Source organism: Hydra vulgaris, chromosome 12 (genome assembly GCF_038396675.1).
Source record: "Hydra vulgaris chromosome 12, alternate assembly HydraT2T_AEP".
Classification (NCBI taxonomy): Eukaryota; Metazoa; Cnidaria; class Hydrozoa; order Anthoathecata; family Hydridae; genus Hydra; species Hydra vulgaris.
Window position 1 is genome coordinate 7,376,158 of NC_088931.1, and position 18,729 is coordinate 7,394,886.

At 24.7% G+C, this 18,729-nt stretch overlaps 1 protein-coding gene across 1 annotated transcript in view; it reads left to right on the top strand.

Annotated features, from left to right (window-relative positions):
• Positions 1 to 18,729, top strand: part of LOC100206122 (WD repeat-containing protein 36) — a 44,481-nt gene that overhangs the window by 12,076 nt on the left and 13,676 nt on the right. Inside the window, exons 5-18 of the mRNA XM_065811398.1 lie at positions 1,576 to 1,708; positions 1,906 to 1,960; positions 2,176 to 2,308; positions 2,404 to 2,579; positions 2,715 to 2,835; positions 4,098 to 4,163; positions 4,259 to 4,339; positions 4,491 to 4,630; positions 8,424 to 8,544; positions 10,095 to 10,177; positions 13,026 to 13,108; positions 16,056 to 16,164; positions 16,316 to 16,395; positions 16,473 to 16,580. Of these exons, the coding sequence (XP_065667470.1) occupies positions 1,576 to 1,708; positions 1,906 to 1,960; positions 2,176 to 2,308; positions 2,404 to 2,579; positions 2,715 to 2,835; positions 4,098 to 4,163; positions 4,259 to 4,339; positions 4,491 to 4,630; positions 8,424 to 8,544; positions 10,095 to 10,177; positions 13,026 to 13,108; positions 16,056 to 16,164; positions 16,316 to 16,395; positions 16,473 to 16,580 (1,489 nt within the window). The remainder of the gene's footprint in view (positions 1 to 1,575; positions 1,709 to 1,905; positions 1,961 to 2,175; positions 2,309 to 2,403; positions 2,580 to 2,714; positions 2,836 to 4,097; positions 4,164 to 4,258; positions 4,340 to 4,490; positions 4,631 to 8,423; positions 8,545 to 10,094; positions 10,178 to 13,025; positions 13,109 to 16,055; positions 16,165 to 16,315; positions 16,396 to 16,472; positions 16,581 to 18,729) is intronic.

An 18,729-nucleotide genomic window follows, 5' to 3' on the forward strand; every position in this document is an offset into this window, starting at 1 on the left:
ACCTTCTAGGCCTATGCATGGTCAAAAAATGAATAAACATTTATGAGTTTTCACAACAAAAAGTTTGTGTACAATTTAAAAATTTTTCTTACCTTTTTATTTTTTTAATATTTACTTAAAAAAACTAAAGCTAGGATACCTTATTATCAACTTTTTGTTTTTTTATATTAAAAACAATATTTTTTAAATTAGACAGCAAAAATTTAGAACAAGTGAAAACTTATACTTACATAGAATTGAAACATTTGTTGTTATTGTTTCTGTACATGAACAAAATGTAACTTAAAGTTTAAATATATAATTTCAAAAACCATATATTAAAAAAAAACTTCAAAAACTATTTTCTAAATAAAGCACCTCCAAGGAAGAGCACATAAAACAATATTTCTGGTCTTCAAATTCTCAGTTTATTAAAAACCGTGACACTGTTTTAATGGAAGGGTCCATTTATCATATTGTGAAAATTTAAAAAAATAACAACTGCAAAATCGATAACAGTCAAAACCTACATATTTTAATTTATTGTTTTTTTAAACACCAGTTAATTCAAGTATTATGAATTAAAGAAAAAAAGTTTAAGTAATAATTACTCAAGGTCTGAAAATTATATCAACCCATGAAACATTAAAATCTGGTTTTTGTTAGGGGGAATTTAACAAAAATCAGATTTTCTTGTACAAGAAACTTATTTGTCAAATATGGAAATATTTGTAAAAAATTTGTACATGTAAAAAAGGAGAACCAAAAGCAAGGATACATAGAGTTTTAACTGACACTCTCAAACAAAATGTTATCGAAATACAACATAAAGTCAAAAAAACTTTTTAAAATTCTGATTCAAATAGAGTCATCTACATTAAATATTTTAAAATATTGTATATTTTAAGATGAAACATTTTATGATAAAACCAATTTACTAAAAGATTTTATAAAAGTTAGTGTCTATATTTGTTATCTATTGATTACAAAATGAAACCTAATTTTCAGGGAGCAGCCCTATATACAATAGCAAGAGGCGCCAGTGAGGCATTGTTTTTCAAACCCTTCTACATAATAGACTTAAATACTCAAGTCATGCTTTTATCAACAAAGGATATATGTAGAGTTTATAATATGCATTTAAATCATGCAAAACACAACCTCGAATTGAAAATTATCTATAATAAAATTTAAAATTTTTATTTTTTATTTAAAAAACTTTATAATTATTATTGGTTTTTTTGTTTTTTTATTTATGATTAGACTATGTTTATCTATTGAGGATGTCAAAAAAAGTGTCAGTAAACTTATAAATATGTGCATAACATAGATTGTAATGCAACATAGATTAAAACAAGTGAATTATAATTTATATGAAGACACAAACTTTTAGTTTTATACTTAATGATAATGTATTTTATTTTGCCATTATTTACACTTTAAGTTTTTTTAATAAATAAACTGTTGCAAAAATCATAATAATTTAAAAAATTAACGTCAGAATAATTTTTTAATTTATTATGACAATGCAAGTTTTAATGGATTTTAAGTCAAAAAAAGTTCCTTTGAACATTAATTATAATTTTTTTTTTTTAGAAACATATGTCTCATTTGCTCTGGATTCTGCCGTTTTCACAGTAACCACATGTGTTCACCCAAGTACCTATCTTAACAAAGTTTTGTTTGGTAGTAAACAAGGAACACTTCAGTTATGGAATGTGAAGACTTGGTAACAGCAGTTTTCTTTTTTGTTAGTTACTGAGTTAAATTGTGTTGAATATAAAAAGTTTAGACAAACCAAGATAACAATACAATTTTTTGTTTGTTTAAATTTGAAAATTTGTTTATTTAGTATAAACTATAAAATATAATAAAATAAATACCTATTTCAAACTAGTCTAAAAATGTTTAAAAATTATTGCTTAGTAAATTGGTTCATGAGTTTAAAGGTTGGAATGCCGCAATTATGGTATTGGAACAGGTAATAATATTTATCTATTTAAATCTTTTGAATTTTTTTAATTTGTTAATAAATAAATAAAAGGATTTTTTTTAAAAATTAAAAATCAATAATAGATAAAGTTTTAAAGTTTACACTGTTTTTAGAATATGTATGTTTTTAGAATATAAGTTTTGTACTGCCATAGTTTTTGTTATTCTTTAAACAATTCACATAATTTGCAATATATTTTTCAGGCTCCAGCTGTTGATGTAATTGCAATTGGATTAGAGAACGGTAGAATTATTCTTGAAAATATTAAATTTGAAGTTACGATGATGACATTTTACCAAGAGTATGGTCCTGTGACCGCGTTGTCTTTTAGGACAGGTGAAGATTTTTTAAAATAATATATTAAAGTTTTTTTAAATATATTTAGTAATTCGTGTTTGTAAAATAATTTAGTTTCTTGATGATATTTACAGATGGAACTCCTGTGATGGCATCAGGATCTTCATTAGGGACTATAGTATTTTGGGATCTTGAAAAAAAGCAGACAATCAATATGATAGAAAAAGCACACTCAAGCAGTGTCACTGGGATGAAGTTTTTTCATAAGCAACCTCTCCTTATTACTTCTGCTCCTGATAACTCACTGAAAGTAAACTTTTTTTTTAATACATTTTTTTGACTTTTGCAAATAATTTGTCTAATTTGTGAATAATTTACCTAAACTGTCTTAGGTATTTACTGTTAGTTGTCTTTTTAATTTTAGAATTAAAAAAATCTGTTTTAGATTTGGATATTTGATAATCCTGATGGCAGTGCACGATTGTTCAAATTTCGCAGTGGTCATAGTGCTCCACCTACTCGTACCTTATTTTATGGTTCTTATGGAAATGTTGTTTTGACAGCAGGTACTTTTTTAAATTACAATCTGCAAGTCTATGGGAATGGAAATTGGGGGTGAGCTAATATTTTTTCAAATTATTTCTTGTGTGACTAATCTATGATAGTTCCTTATCCATTATCCTTTAACAGTGATTTTTTTTTTGTGATTTGAACTTTTTATTTATCAATTTTTTTTTTACGAACATCAGAGTTTTAAAGTTCTCTCTCCTTTACTCTTTATAAGGGTTTTTTTCATTATTTACAGTGTTAAAGTTTTTATTTATTCATTTTTTAAATTCATCTCCTGATTCATCTTTGTTAATTTTATCTCACTAAGGTACCAGAGTTACCTCAGTGAGATAAAATGAACAAAGAGCTAATTAATATAGAACTTTGGTTTATTTGGAATGAACCAAAATTCTATTTAGCTCTTTGTTAACTTTATTTTTGATTAGATTTGTTTTTAGTGCTCTGAAAACATTTTTAAATGTTTATCTATTTATGCTCCAGTAGATAATAGACTCTCATTCCCAATCTTAAACACCAAAACAAGGACTAAATAAAATTAAATAAGAAAAAAAAAAGAGTAGCCTGAATTACTTTTGGAGGTGAGTTTTAAAAAATCTGAAATTAAACAATAAAATATGTTAGTAAAGCATAATAACTTAATATAAATTCACTAAAATTTATATAATTTGATTGGTTTAAGCTAATGTTTGTTATAAAAAACAAAACAAAATATTATTTTTATATTTCTATATTATTACTTATAAATAACTAAAAATTGTACAGTTACATTTTTCCTACACTTTAGAATAAAAATAACTAAATCTGTTTAAAAAAAATATAATAGCCTATTTAAAAATGCAGTTTTAATGAAAATAATCAAAAAATTTTAATAGTAGAATTAAGATGAAAAAATATGTGTACTTTCAATGGTGTCTGAGTGTTTCATTTATTTTGTAATGCAAATTTTGTGCATACTTTATGGACAACCTATAATTTGTACATACTAATGAATAAAATCAATAATTAAGTATTGCTTTGATCATAATAATATTAATATTTAATATTAATAATGTTAATAATAATAAATATGTTTCTACTTTTATACATAACGTATAACTGCTTTAATTTCAATTATACCATTTGTTTGTTTTTAATTTTTCAATTAAATTTAAAAATGCTTGCATTATTTACTTTTCAAGTTATAATGAATAAAAAATGCCTTATAAATATACCATGATTCTGACTAACAATGTTTTAATATATTAAAAACATTTTTTAGGTATGGATCAAACACTACGTTTTACAAGTATTATGAGAGGAGAGCAATGTCATGAATTTTCACAAGGTTTAAAACATTTCTTCTCTCCCTCTTAATTTCTTTCCCCTTTTTTTAATTTTACAATTAAACTCGTAAAAAAATTGATTTTTTGTAACTTTTAGGCTCCTTAATTAAAAAGGCTGGAAAGCATGGTGTTAGAGTGCAAGCTCTTCGTCTTCCACCAATCACTTGCATAGCTGCAGGTCTTTTATATTTCAAAAATGTTATAATATTTTATATAACAAAAGTTTTGTATTAAAAAAAGTTTTATTTTTTTAATATTTCATGTGCAAAATTTTTAACTCTTAAAATTGTATTTTTTTTAAATAATTGCTTTTTATGTTACCATGACAGAAACTTTAAGAGAGCATGATTGGGATAACATTGTCACTTGTCACTTAAAATTACCTGTTGCTAGATCTTGGAGTACAGAAAAGCGTGCTATTGGAAAACATGAGTTTGGCTCTTTTAAAGCAACAGTTAAAATCCCTACAGTGAGTAATCATTCATTAAAAAATTTTTTATAAGTATCATGATAATATTTTATGAACATTACAATAATATTTCATGTCATAAACATTTTAAATGATATTTATAGACTTCAATGGTTATGTAAATGGTTCTGATATATTATTAAATGCCCAGCCCTCAGAGTTAGGGTTGGCATTCAGCAATGCCGACATAACTTTTGACTTTACAGTGTTTGAAGTCAGCAATATTTTGCCACCCTCAGAATTTTACAACTTAAATTTATTTTCTATTTTAATTAAATTAAAATGGTCAAATGAACACTTTATTTAAATTCTAAATAAAATAAATAAATTAAAAACAAAACTTTTTAAATTCTGAATAAAATTATTTACAAAAACTGCAAAACATATTTTTTAAATTCTACAATAGGTAAAATAAAAATGACAAAGCAAACATTTTATTTAAATTTGATATAATTAAAATAAAATAACAAAAAAAAAAAAAAAAAAAGGGAAGAATTTTTTAAATTTTATTTAGATTGTAAACAAAACAGTTAAATTATAAACAATTATGAACCAACAACAACAACAACAACAACAAGTTATTTAAAAACTTTGGCATATATATAATTCTGGCATATATAGAATTCACCGAATGGTCACACACGAGCAGTGAACGCCTGAGGGCGTTAAAAAATTGACATTAAAAAATTAATGCCAATGTGTAAACATAATGAGTGTAGTGATTAAGTAATAAACATCTCCTCAGAGTCGCGTCTATTACTGGTGTTTCGATGAGGATCAGCACTTATAACTAGTTTATCCTGTCAGACAAACATCATCGCCACTTATGCTTTACCCCATGACTTATGCCTAATCCATACTGCAGTAAAATAGGATTCACTACAAATAGCCAAAACCCAACCATACCCAAATTTGTAAAACACTAATATTTTTTGATGATATGATGTAAAAAGTGTAGATCTACTGACAATATAAATAAAAATAACTAAATAAACCACTTACCATACCACCGGTAAAAAACACTAAACACAATAAATTAAAATTCTAATAAAAACACCAGAACAAAACTAAAGCAACTAAAGTATGCACACAGGAAATACTAATAAATTTCACCCTAAGACCATTTAAACCAAATAGGTACTTCCAGCATAAATAAACCAAAAACAATCAAATGGCAATATGCCCTATTAAAAACCCTTTCAAAATTAAATAAAACACAATAGAGTCTTCAAAAAACTCTAACACTGTCATAGATACTTCATTCAAGTTTCGCTAATCAATCTAAAGTGTAAAAAAATGAACAACCTGCACAACTTAAAATCATTACTAAAAATCAAGTAATATATGATAGTAGAAAATATATGTATATAGCCTGCAAAAATGTAAATATTTAAACATATAGTGAAGGATATAAGAAATTCTTTGAATAATAATAAAAGATGAAAGTTGTGCATGTGAAAATTAAAATAAAGTTGAGTAATGAATGTAAGATAGTATAGCATAAAAGTTGATAGTGGTAATAATATGAAAATCAGCAGATGAATAATATATTAAAAAATATTGTAATAAGATAAATTAAATACTAAAATAAGACCAGATAAATTTTAGCCAAATAAGTGGTTTAAAATTATTTTTGGGTGATATAACAATAATATAAGTCGTGATATAAAAACAATGTATGAAGCGGGAAAAAATATTGTTTAGAAGTAAAGTTTTCTCTACGGTCTGAATTAAAAGTAACTTTGAGACCATATCTAAATCGAAATTTCCAAAAAGTAAAGCTATCTGTACGGTCCGAATTAAACGTAATTTTGAGACGGTAACAAAACAACAACGAAAAGACGTTCATCAACAAAATATGCTGAAAGCCGCTAGTTAAAAACAATCGCTACAAAAAGCATGCAAACAATGTAAACAGGCTGTATGTGCATAAGGGTGTATAGGTGTAATGTGTAAGTCCGTGCTGTTTATGCGGTTTAGTAGAGTCTTGTGTTGTTAGTAACCAGCATAAAAGATTTATTTCACCACGCCAGCCCAGTCATACTCCAGAAAACCATGATGGATTAAACACCTATGCATGGATTTATAACTGACTTATGACTAAAAAACTAGCCCAGGCGTTTTGACAGTTGTCATGACAACCAGTTTGACATTTTGACAGTTGTCAAGACAACCAACAACAACAACAAGTAGTTTTAACTCAAAATAAAATAGTTAAAATAAAATCACACTCAAATTTTTGAGCAAATGTTGACGTTTGAAGGAAAAGTTAGCAAACACGGCATTTTTTTTTTCATTAATTTTATGCTAAACAATTGCAGGTTTTGTGGAACTGTCTTTCAAAATTTTGTGCCAGCCTGATGCCAACCTAAAACAGGTTTAAACTGGCAAAAAATTCCTGACCTTATTTAATTTCAAGGGCTGGATACCTTTTTTGAAAAAATAGTTTTTAAGTTCTCTGGCGCTAATAGACACAAATTTGGGCAATGGGTTAATAATGTATAGATTTCTGAATCATTTACATTCAATTACTTTATTGCAGGGAAGGGCCTTAAGTAGAGAATGACATGATAATGGGAATTGTGGTTATACTGCAGTTACTGCAGTATTTTTTGCAGAAATGGAAAAAAAAATTGAGTTATTTCTACATGGCTTGAAATATTATGCTATTTCTGAATTGATAAAAAATGGTTAAAGTACATGGTATTTATATATGATGTGGATTACTGGTCTGTAAAATTTGCTTTATTGATGGAGATAGGTGGGGATGGGGACAAACTAATTGGGGATGGTTATGGGGATGGGGTGGGAACAGGAATGGTTTCTTTCCCTAGGTTATTTTCAAGTGTTAAGTTTATATAGATATAAATCTACAATAGTTATATTTTCAGTTAAACTCTAAGTCCTTGAATGAATTTTTATCTAAAAAAGTTAGACAACCTGATTCTATACAGTATTTTCAAACTTTTCAATAAACATTTATATGCATAAACTAAATATTATACTTATAACTAAATATTATACTTTACAAGAATATTTTTAAAATATTAAGTTTATAATTACTTTATAAAATGTTAATAAAAAACCAATTTTGTCAAGCTTTTATTATTATTGTCTTTCTTTGTTGATGCTGAACTTTTTTAAACATAATAGTGTGGTATTATTACTTTTTAAAAGCATTGTGTGTACTTTTTATTTAATTTACTTTTAAAGTTTAAATTTTTAAAGTTAAGCCACTTAATTGATTGCACTTAAGTTTTTTTTTTTTTTTAGATAAAACAGTTTTATTTAAATAATTTTTAACTATTTTGTTTTATGTTTTTTATGTTTTATGTTTTTCATGATCATTTATTAATTGGTGTTAATTAGTTTAGTTCTAATAGTTAAAAACATTTTTATTTAATTAATTTCTATAAAATTTATTTAATTTCTGTAAAAATTGTTGAATTTCTCAAACTTTAAATTTCTTTTTATAGTAATTTAATTTTTCTAATATTTAATTTCAGAGATAAGGTCATTTTTTATGTATATTTTTTATCAAATTTTTATTTAAGATAAAAAAAAACTATTAATTTTTGAAACTTTATTAGATCTATAAATTTAATTTTTTGAAACTTTTTAATAAACAATATTTTCCTTTTTGATTATAAGTCGTTTTCAAGTTCTTATGCATTCCATTATGCTTAGATTTTGAGTTTAAGATTTTTATGTGAAATTTTTGGCTAGAAAAGTATTAAAAAGTTGTAAAGTATTAAGAAATTGTTAATAAAATATTTAGGATTTTTTTTTTTAGTGTTGCGATATAAGTAGTTGTGGTAACTTTACAGTGATTGGTTACAAAAATGGAAATATCGAAAAGTTTAATTTACAATCTGGGATTAAAAGGCTAAAATATGGAAAAAAGTTGTGTAATGGTAAATTTATTTCATTGTGTGATTTCATTGTTTAATTTCAAGGTGTGAGCAGTAAAAATTTTAACAATAACTTTTTATAAAAAAATTCTATAGGCACATATAATATAGGCACATATAATACATCTATAGGCACATATAATACATCTATAGGCACATATAATACATCTATAGGCACATATAATACATCTATAGGCACATATGATACATCTATAGGCACATATAATACTTCTATAGGCACATATAATACATCTATAGGCACATATAATACTTCTATAGGCACATATAATACATCTATAGGCACATATACATCAATTTAATGAATTCTTATTTCTAAAATTTAAAAAGATATGGCAAGATCAGCACTTTTCCATGAATATCCACCATTAGGCTGTGCATAGTGAAATAACTAAATTCACACAGTTATTAGTATCAAGCAATGTTAATAGTACAATAATGCTATTTATAAAGGCTGTTCTTCATTTAAATATTTTTCAGAATTATCATCAATAAAATAACAATGTAATAGTGTATAAAATAAGGATGATTTGCAGTTTTAGTTGATTAACTCACTTTTTTCCCTTTTTCAAACATAAACAGCGTATTAAATTTATGAAATTTGTTTAAAATTACTTTATTTCTTGAAACTAAATATAAAATAATCTAAAGATAAATTGACGATTCCAACTCATAGGCATTTAATTTCAGCAACTTCCCTAGTCAAAAAGTCTTAAGGAATTCTATAAGAATTCAGAGCAAAACAAATTTATATCTGAACCCCATTAAATTAAAACACATAAGTTAAAAAGTGTTTTTAGTTATTGGGTATTTTATTGGGTAGTCAACAGACTTTTTTTTGAAAAGAATAATTCAATTTTACAATTTTTTGGCCCTAAAATTAGAACTAAATTTTTTAATGAAAAACCCATTTAGTATCTTTTTTGATGGTACCATTACTATCATTAAAGTATAGTTTGGAATGATTTGAAGATTCCTTGCGGTTTCTGATATGTAGGAGGTAAATCATTTCCAAAAAATTGTTTTTTTAATTTTTTGTTTTTGTAAATACCAAAAATTTGGTGACGCAATTTACATACAACAAAAGAAAAATATATTTAAAAAATATAAAAAGAATTTTAAAAAGTTATAGAGACTATAAATCAAAACGAGCGACAGAAAATATTTTTTTACACTTCAGAAAGTTTTTAGGAAAACAAATACAAAAAAAAAACAATGATTTTGCTAAAAATGCAAATTCATGATGTTTTACATTGTGCATAATTTGGTTTGTGGCCAGTGTAATTTTTACTACATTAAGTTACCGAATTCGGTACCTAATGCCAAGTATTATGATAGGTATTGAAACTGAAATATCCTTAAGCGTGACAATGCTTTACTACACAAATTTTGTCAAAGTCAAAAATATTTTTTTTTTTTTAACCTCTTGATTTTTATCTAACTTATGTGCATTTTAATTTCGCTCACACCTTACGTTTAAAGTTTAATATAATTAGTATAATTTTTAACCACTCTGTAATAATTTATATTGACAGGTCATACTTCCACTTTAAGAGGGGTTTGTATAGATAATGCAAACATGATGATGATTTCAGCTGCTGCAGATAAAGCTATGAAGGTTTGATATTCTATTTTCTATTGGTAACAATCAGAGATAAATTTTAAATTTTCTGCAATTTAAATTTTTCAAACTTGGTTGTGTGGCAATTTTTTAAAAATATTTAAAAAAAGTATATGCTGTCTGCCAAACCAAGTCCATTTATTCTCTGCCTATTTTAATTTTCTGAACTTAAATCTTTTATGTGCGCATGTGTCTGTACATACATGCATGCATGCATGCATGCATACATACATACATACATACATACATACATACATACATACATACATACATACATATTATACATATATGCATACATACATACATACATATTATACATATATACATACATACATACATACATACATACATACATACATACATACATACATACATACATATTTACATATAGCAATTGCTTTTCACACCTTTAGTTTTTTCTTAAAAAAACCTTTATTTTTAAGAAAAGTAAACTTTTTTTTCACACCTTTTTCACACGCAAAGGTGTGAAAAGCAATTGCTATATGTAAATATGTATGTATGTATGTATGTGTGTGATGTATGTATGTATGTATGTATGTATGTATGTATGTATGTATGTATGTATGTATGTATGTATGTATGTATATATGTATGTATGTATGTATATATGTATAATATGTATGTATGTATGTATGTATATATGTATAATATGTATGTATGTATGTATGTATGTATGTATGTATGTATGTATGTATGTATGTATGTATGTATGTATGTTGCATATAGCAATTGCTTTTCACACCTTTAGTTTTTTCTTAAAAAAGGTATTATCACAATTTTTTTGTTTGTTTGATTTTTATTTTCTAATTTAGCATTTTTTTTGGTCATTTTTAAAAGTAGTGTTTTTGTATAAGTTTTTTATTAGTGGTCATAAAGTACGTTGCGCTAAATTTTTCTTTTGAATAGAAGTTTTTTAATATGTAAATCATGTTTTACAATTTCAAATAGAATATGTGAAACATGATTTGCATATTCTATTTGAGATTGCTTGTTAAAACGAAAAAATTTAAAAAACCTTTTTTTTTAATATTTTCACTTTGTTTAAAACAACATCAAAGTTAAACATTTTTTATGAATATTTATGAATACGCAAGTTGTTTTTAGGATATATCTTTTGAAAAAAAAACTATTTGAACAAAAGAATTTTAGTCTACTAAAATTCTCTTATTCAAATAATTTTGCGATTAAAATTTATAATTAAAAAATTGGGAAAATTTAAAAGAATTTTAACGCTCAACAATGATAAATTTAATTGCAGCGGCGACAATAAATACTCATTGGCATAGCGAGGATCATTCCTGAAAAGTTCAATGTATATATACTGTAGCTAGCTACAGTAACAAAATTATCAGATTTAGAAAATTTATTGAAATTAAGTTTTATTTAAATCATAAACATTTTAAATAGTTAATATTTTTTGTTTCTTGAAAATAGTTTTTAAAGTAAAAACATTCTATTTTAAACATTTAACTAGTGATTATTGCAAACGTTAAACCAAAAAATCAATAATAAAAAATTTGAATTAAAAAAAATAAATTGTTTTACTTCTGTTCAAATTGAATGTTCAAAAACTGTTCAAATAAGGAAGTATAATTCGATTTATTAAAACAAATTTTTTTTTTTCACTTTTTATTGTAAAACAATTTGAATTAAAAAATTGAATGAAAACATCAACTTAAAAACCATTTGAATGAAAAAATTAATTATACATAAATTTTTATTAGTACGCAAGATCAAGAAACAATAAATTATAAAAAGCGTGGTATCTAATGTTTCCTTTCTTTGATCTTACTTGTTTGGTCTGTAGGTTATTGACTCGCCTGGTCATGTTTTTGTGCAAATATGCAGTTTAAAGTTGTATAACAAAGTTTAAATTTATTAATTAGAACAATTCTATTTATTTTGTTTTATTTTAAATGCATTTTATGTTATTAATGTTATAAACTGTATATAACAGCAATAATATAGCATCACAAAGTTGTTTTACATTAACACAAATTCATTATATTGTCAAAACAACTTTGCAGTTTGTTTTACTGATGTTTTATAGCTTTTTACAATAACGATTCAATACTTACTAAAAATAACACATGTTTTATTGTCAACATGAACATATTAAACAGTTTTCTTTAACTAATTAAAGTGGTTTAATATAATAATAAAAAAAAGGTTTAAATATAATTCGTTTTTACTTTTACTTTTTTACTTTTACTTTTTTAAGTATCTTTTACATTTTTAAAGTATGTTAAGTAAAAACAATAAAAGTCTCTAATAGTATGAAATACTTGCTCATTACATTATAACTTGCTCATTACATTAAAACTTGCTCACTATAACTGCAACTTAAACTTTAAATTATAACTTAAGCTGTAAATTATAATAGTAACAGGCTATTTTAAACCCCACCAAACAAGAATATTATAAGATAGTATTTAAATATAAAAGATATTATGCTAAAAAATATAACAATTACAAACTCGTGTACAAATGATACAATTTATACTAATGCACCCCCCCCCCTTCCTCCTTACCGCTAAGCGATGCCAGAGATGAGGCGAGGGGGCTAAAATTTTTTTTTTTTTGCGATTAGATTTTTTAGTGTTAATTCGAACCCTGTACATACACATAAATACCTTATTTAGTATTTAATGGTCACTATTTTAGTATGATGTCTTTGATAGCATTTAATGCAATCTTCAGTATACAGTAATTATACATATGTGTATGTTTTTATATGTGTGTAAATAGTTATTTATTACTTATGTAATTTTATTATTTTTAATTCTTATACATTTAACTTCACATTTCAGTAAACTTTTTTTAGTTTTGGAATTTCAAAAATGGTAACTTACTGTGTTCAATCAGTTTTGATTATCCTATTATGCAAACTAAACTACATAGAGAAAGGTAAGGAAAGAGTCTTTGTTTGATTTAGGGAGTGGGATTATTTATTTATTTACTATTTTCAAATATAAATGATGAAAAACGAGTTTTTATAAAAATTATCAAATCTTTGTATTAATATGGAAAACAGTAATAATATAAATTTTTTATTGTCTTAAAGTATTGTAAAAATTGTTTTAAAAAAATTTCATGTATAAAATAAGTTTTATATGCTAAATTTTTTTAAGTTCAATTAATAACATTTTTTAACTTTTGAAGTAAAATAAATAGTTCTTAAATAAAAATAAAAAGTATTTAATTGAAATTAATTACTCATAAATGAGTCTTAAAACAGATTTTAAAGCAAACATCTGTAACACACAATCATGCAAACGTAATAAAAGTTAGTATTTAAAATGTTCATCTGATTTGTTTTTGAATTGGTTGGTATTGACTGCGCCTATTGTCTCTTGTTTAAGATTCTTCCAGTCGTTTACCACTCTATTGTGAAAAATTTTTATATTTCCTGTATATTGCCTATTGCACATTTTTTTATTGTGGCCTCTAGTTTTATTGCCGTTAACTACCATTTTAAGTTTTGTGTAAAAATTTATATCTTTCAAATTTTTTTCCTTTTCAAATATTTGAATATTTGTATCAGATCACCTCTTCTTCTTCTGTTCTCCAACAATAGTAAACCTAACTTTTTAAATCTCTCTTCATAACTATATCCTTTCAAATATTTAATTCAGGTAACTCTCTGGACACTCTCTTGCTTATCTTTATTATACTGCCAATATGGACATACTAAGGCTATAAACAAGAGTTTTGTAATTTTTTTATCTAAATATATAAAAGTGTGTTTGATCTGTCCTAGCTTTTGGTTTGCTTTTATTTACAAGGTTTTTCAGGATTTTTTTTTTTTTTTTCAAAATGATTTCCAGATTTTTAAAATCCAACGACTGATGACAACTGATATATAAACAGAATATATGGAAACTTACAGAGAAATGTTGAAGTGATGTTCTAAATTAAATTTTAAAAAATGCACCTAGTGTTTGCAAGGAGCCACAACACTAACTCAAGTAAAACATCAACAGCAGCATCAGGCTCAAACATTCCCACACAAAACCCCAAATTATGACTCAAAGAAAGTTTATATTTAGATAATAGGTAAACAAGTTGTCCCAAATCTGGAACTAGAAACATCAGAGTGTAAAAGATTAAATTGTTAGGAGGTGGTATGATTCAAAATTTTAAATCTGTGATGAAAATCAATAAGATAAAATGAGTTTATCTAAATCCACTTGCCCTTTCAATAGATTTACAGAGTCCTGCCGGTCGTATGGAAGGTCCAAATAGTTAGACAAGTAACAAAATATTCACCATGTTTGAATTTAGTATATAAAAGTATGTAAAAAAGTAGTATAAAAGTTGTCCTTGATGGAGTATAAAAGTAATGTTGCTTCTTTTTAAAGCTTCTCTTTCTCTTTTCTACAAATATTATAATAGGCACTGCTTTAAAGAGCTAGTGTCATCTACTAAAATTCATTCTCGTGTTACTCGTTATTTAATTAAGTCTCATCCTTTTGCTGTGACTGTTCCTAAGTGCTCCAAAAACTCTTATTTGTCTAGTTTTTTTCCTCAAACATCTGTTCTTTGGAATTTGCTTCCTTCATCTTGCTTTCCTGATTCATATAATTTGCAATCTTTTAAGTCGTCTGTCTATTGTTATCTTGCTCTATAAACTTCATCTTTTCTCTTCCAGTAGCTTTCAATTCTAATAGTAGTTGCTTGCAGCCTTGTTGCTTGTAAAAGTTGGAAGTACAGATGTTTAAAAAAAAAAAAAATAGTTACTGTATTGTTTAAAATGTTGTTAAAAACCTTTTAGAATCTTACCAATTATTTTGGTATTTTTATAATCTATTTTGTTATGTATTTGACTGTTTTTTCAAACTACTGTTTTTTCACTCATGAATGGGCAGTACATCAATCAGTGACTATAGGTTTAAAAAATTAATTAGTATCTTATTGTTAATTCTAATTTATTATTAACATAGTTAATTATAACTACCTGTAATTAATTATAACTACCTGTAACATAATTAATTATAACTACCTGTAACATAATTAATTATAACTACCTGTAATAAGGATTCAGCCTTAGTAGTTCCAAGATAACAAGACAATTTAAAAAAATTGTATTTTCTAGACTCAATACTGTTAAAATTTAAACTCAATATTAATTTAACTGAATATATGGCATAATATTATATAAATAAATAATAAAAGTTTTAAATTCAATTTAACTGTATATATACTTTATATTTTTTTATATACTTATATATTCATTAAAAATAAATATTTACCATATTCGAATTTTGTTACTATATTTTTCCTGCATGGAATATTTTTCCTCAAAATGTTACAGAGTTTTTGACTTAAAATAGATTCAAAACAAGGCTGCAAAATATATTATTGGTTAGGGCTCATGAAAATTTTATCTGGAAAATGTTATCGTTTAGGGTTCATAAGATTTTTATCAGAAAAAATGTTATCGGTTAGGGTTCATGAGAATTTTGTCATAAAAATGTTCATGAGAATTTTATTTTCATTACAGTAATGTATAAATATTGTAACAAAAATTAAAAAATAAACTAACATAACTAAATTTTGTTTCACATACGTAACATGCGAATTGTATTCAACATATAAATTCTAATATATATGAGTTTACAATGAGTTGTAAATAAATGATTTAACAATATATATAATTATATATAATAACTCATGAACATTTTTATGAACTTTAAGTTGAACTTTTAATCCTTATGTAAACATATACAATATATATTTTTTTAATGTACTAAATCAGAGATCTATTACACTCTTATGTTGTTTTAGTTGTATTCTGAAAAAAATGTAAAAATTTAAAATAAGTAACTTTTTAAAGTTTCATCAAAATTTTTAGTTCATTACTAGCTGTTTCATTTGATGATTTCTCAATTCAAGTTGTTGATATCGATACAAAGAAGATGGTTAGAACATTTGTTGGTCATTCAAATATTATAACAGACATGGTAAGTTTTTTTTTTCAAATTTTGAACAAAATAAAATAATTAATATTTTCTATTATTTTCATGTGTAGCTGCAACATAGCAATAATATTTCTTTTCTTTTCTTTTTTATAACATAAGCAAATAGTGTATTTACAGGTAAATAATTTAATAGAGTTGGAGTTCTGATGCAAGATGGTTATTGTCTTCTTCAATGGATGGCACAATTAGGACATGGGATGTACCATCATCAAGGTTGTTTAGTTAATCACATTTTTATTTTTAAATTTTAATTTGGTGGTTAGTTGTTTTTTTTTTAATTATTATTGTAGGTTGGTTGATTGTTTTATGGTTGATACGCCTGCAAGTAGTGCTGCTTTTTCTCCAACTAGCGAGTTTTTAGCTACAACTCATCAAGATGATGTTGGAATATATTTGTGGTAACTTTATATTCTAGTAATAAAAATTTTCATTTTGTTACTATAATGCTATCAATATTACTATTTATTTATAATACTATTAATAATTTAACTATATTTATTGTTTAATTATAATTATAAATAGTATAATAATATAAAATAATATTTATATACCATGTAATTGTAATAAAAGTATAAAGTGTTTTTAAATCTAATATAATGTGTGTAAACAAATTTTTATAAGAGCTTTAAGCTGAGTAACTTATTCAAACCTAAAAATCTACTCTTTAAAATTAAAAACTCATTTATAAACAACTCATTTGTTAGAATTTTAATTGAATTTTTTGAGTCTGTATTTTAAAACAAAGCTTAAATTGATGCCTTAAAACACAAAAGTGCTATGGCGACCTTTTTTTCTAAATTATGATCCATGAATAAAAACAATTTGTATTACTTTACTTTAAAGGCGAATTTCCGCTTACAGAAATTTTTCCGCAGATCGAAACAGAAATGAAAATCTTTAAATTAAATAAACTAAAACAAACTGTTTTTACTTTACATAAAAATCCACCTTAAACCATAATTATTTAATGCAATTATAATTATTATTTAAAATTTACTTAAATTTACTAAAAATCAATTGACAAAAGATCTTGTTTTAATAAACATTACAAAATGATTAATTTTTAAAGAAATTTGAAATTTTAATAGAAAATAATATAATTTGCATAAGAAGGAATTTTACTGGATTTTTGCAATATCTTATAATTGAAACACACTGCTAATACTAGTGCGTGTGTGTGTCATATATATAAATATATATATATATATATATATATATATATATATATATATATATATATATATATATATATATATATATAAAAGCCAACATGCAAGCTGCTCCTATAAACAGCATTTAATGAGAACTTTCAGTTTTTAGGCGAGCTACCTGTTTATTTATTAAATAAATTGCTTATAAGATAAAAAAATTAATTTTACTTGTGTTACAAGCATTTGCTTGTAAAATTAAATTTTGTATTTAATAAGCAATTTATTAAAAAGTAAAATTTTCTATAAATCAAGGTTTTCACACTTGATTAATAGAACTTTACTAAAAGTAAGCAATCGCATTTTGGACTAAAAAAAAATAATCTGAAACTGGCACTTTGATTTTTGTTTATTCGATGTAGTTTGCAAAAGAATTTTTAACTTTTCTAATCAATATCTGAAAATAGAGAAGAAAAGAAAGTGGTTTATATTTATGAAAATACTTTTGCGAGAGCCGTAAATTGCCCCTGTAAACTGCTTTAGAAGAGTGTGGGCGAGAGCAAGAGCTAAAGCTCTTGCTTCCCGCCAAGGCATATATATATATATATATATATATATATATATATATATATATATATATATATATATATATATATATATATATATATATATATATATATGTAGTCCGAAAGTTTTTTCCATATTTTGTTGACAGAAAGTAAAAATTAAAATGCAAGACCGGAATTATTTTTTTTTTATTAATTGAGAGACTGCCTGCCCCAACCAAACCCTCAGTTGATGTAGCAACACTCCCTTGCGGGTCAGGCTAAAAGATAGTAGATGTAGCAGCACTCCCTTGCGAGTCAGGCTATTTGTCAGTCGATGTAGCAGCACTCCCTTGCGAGTCAGGCTATAAGATAGTCGATGTAGCAACACTCCGCGCATGATTTACAGTAAAAAAAAACAAAAAACATTTTATTAAAAAAATTAAAAATAAAAACATTTTATTAAAAAAAATAAAAATAAAAACATTGTTTATATTGTTAAAAACATTCAGAATGTTTTTAAAACATTCTGTTCAATTAAATTTGCGATTTATTTGTAATTAAATTAATGGTTTTGACTTTCGTCCAACACGGAAATGTTGGACGAAAGTCAAAAGTAATTAAAAGTGACGTATGTGTTGGCGTAAGAATCACTTTTTTCCTTCCGCTCTTCCCAAAGCCAACAAACTATAGATCTATATATATATATATATATATATATATATATATATATATATATATATATATATATATGTATATATATATATATATATATATATATATATATATATATATATATATATATATATATATATATATATATATATATATATACTTTTACTATACTATATATA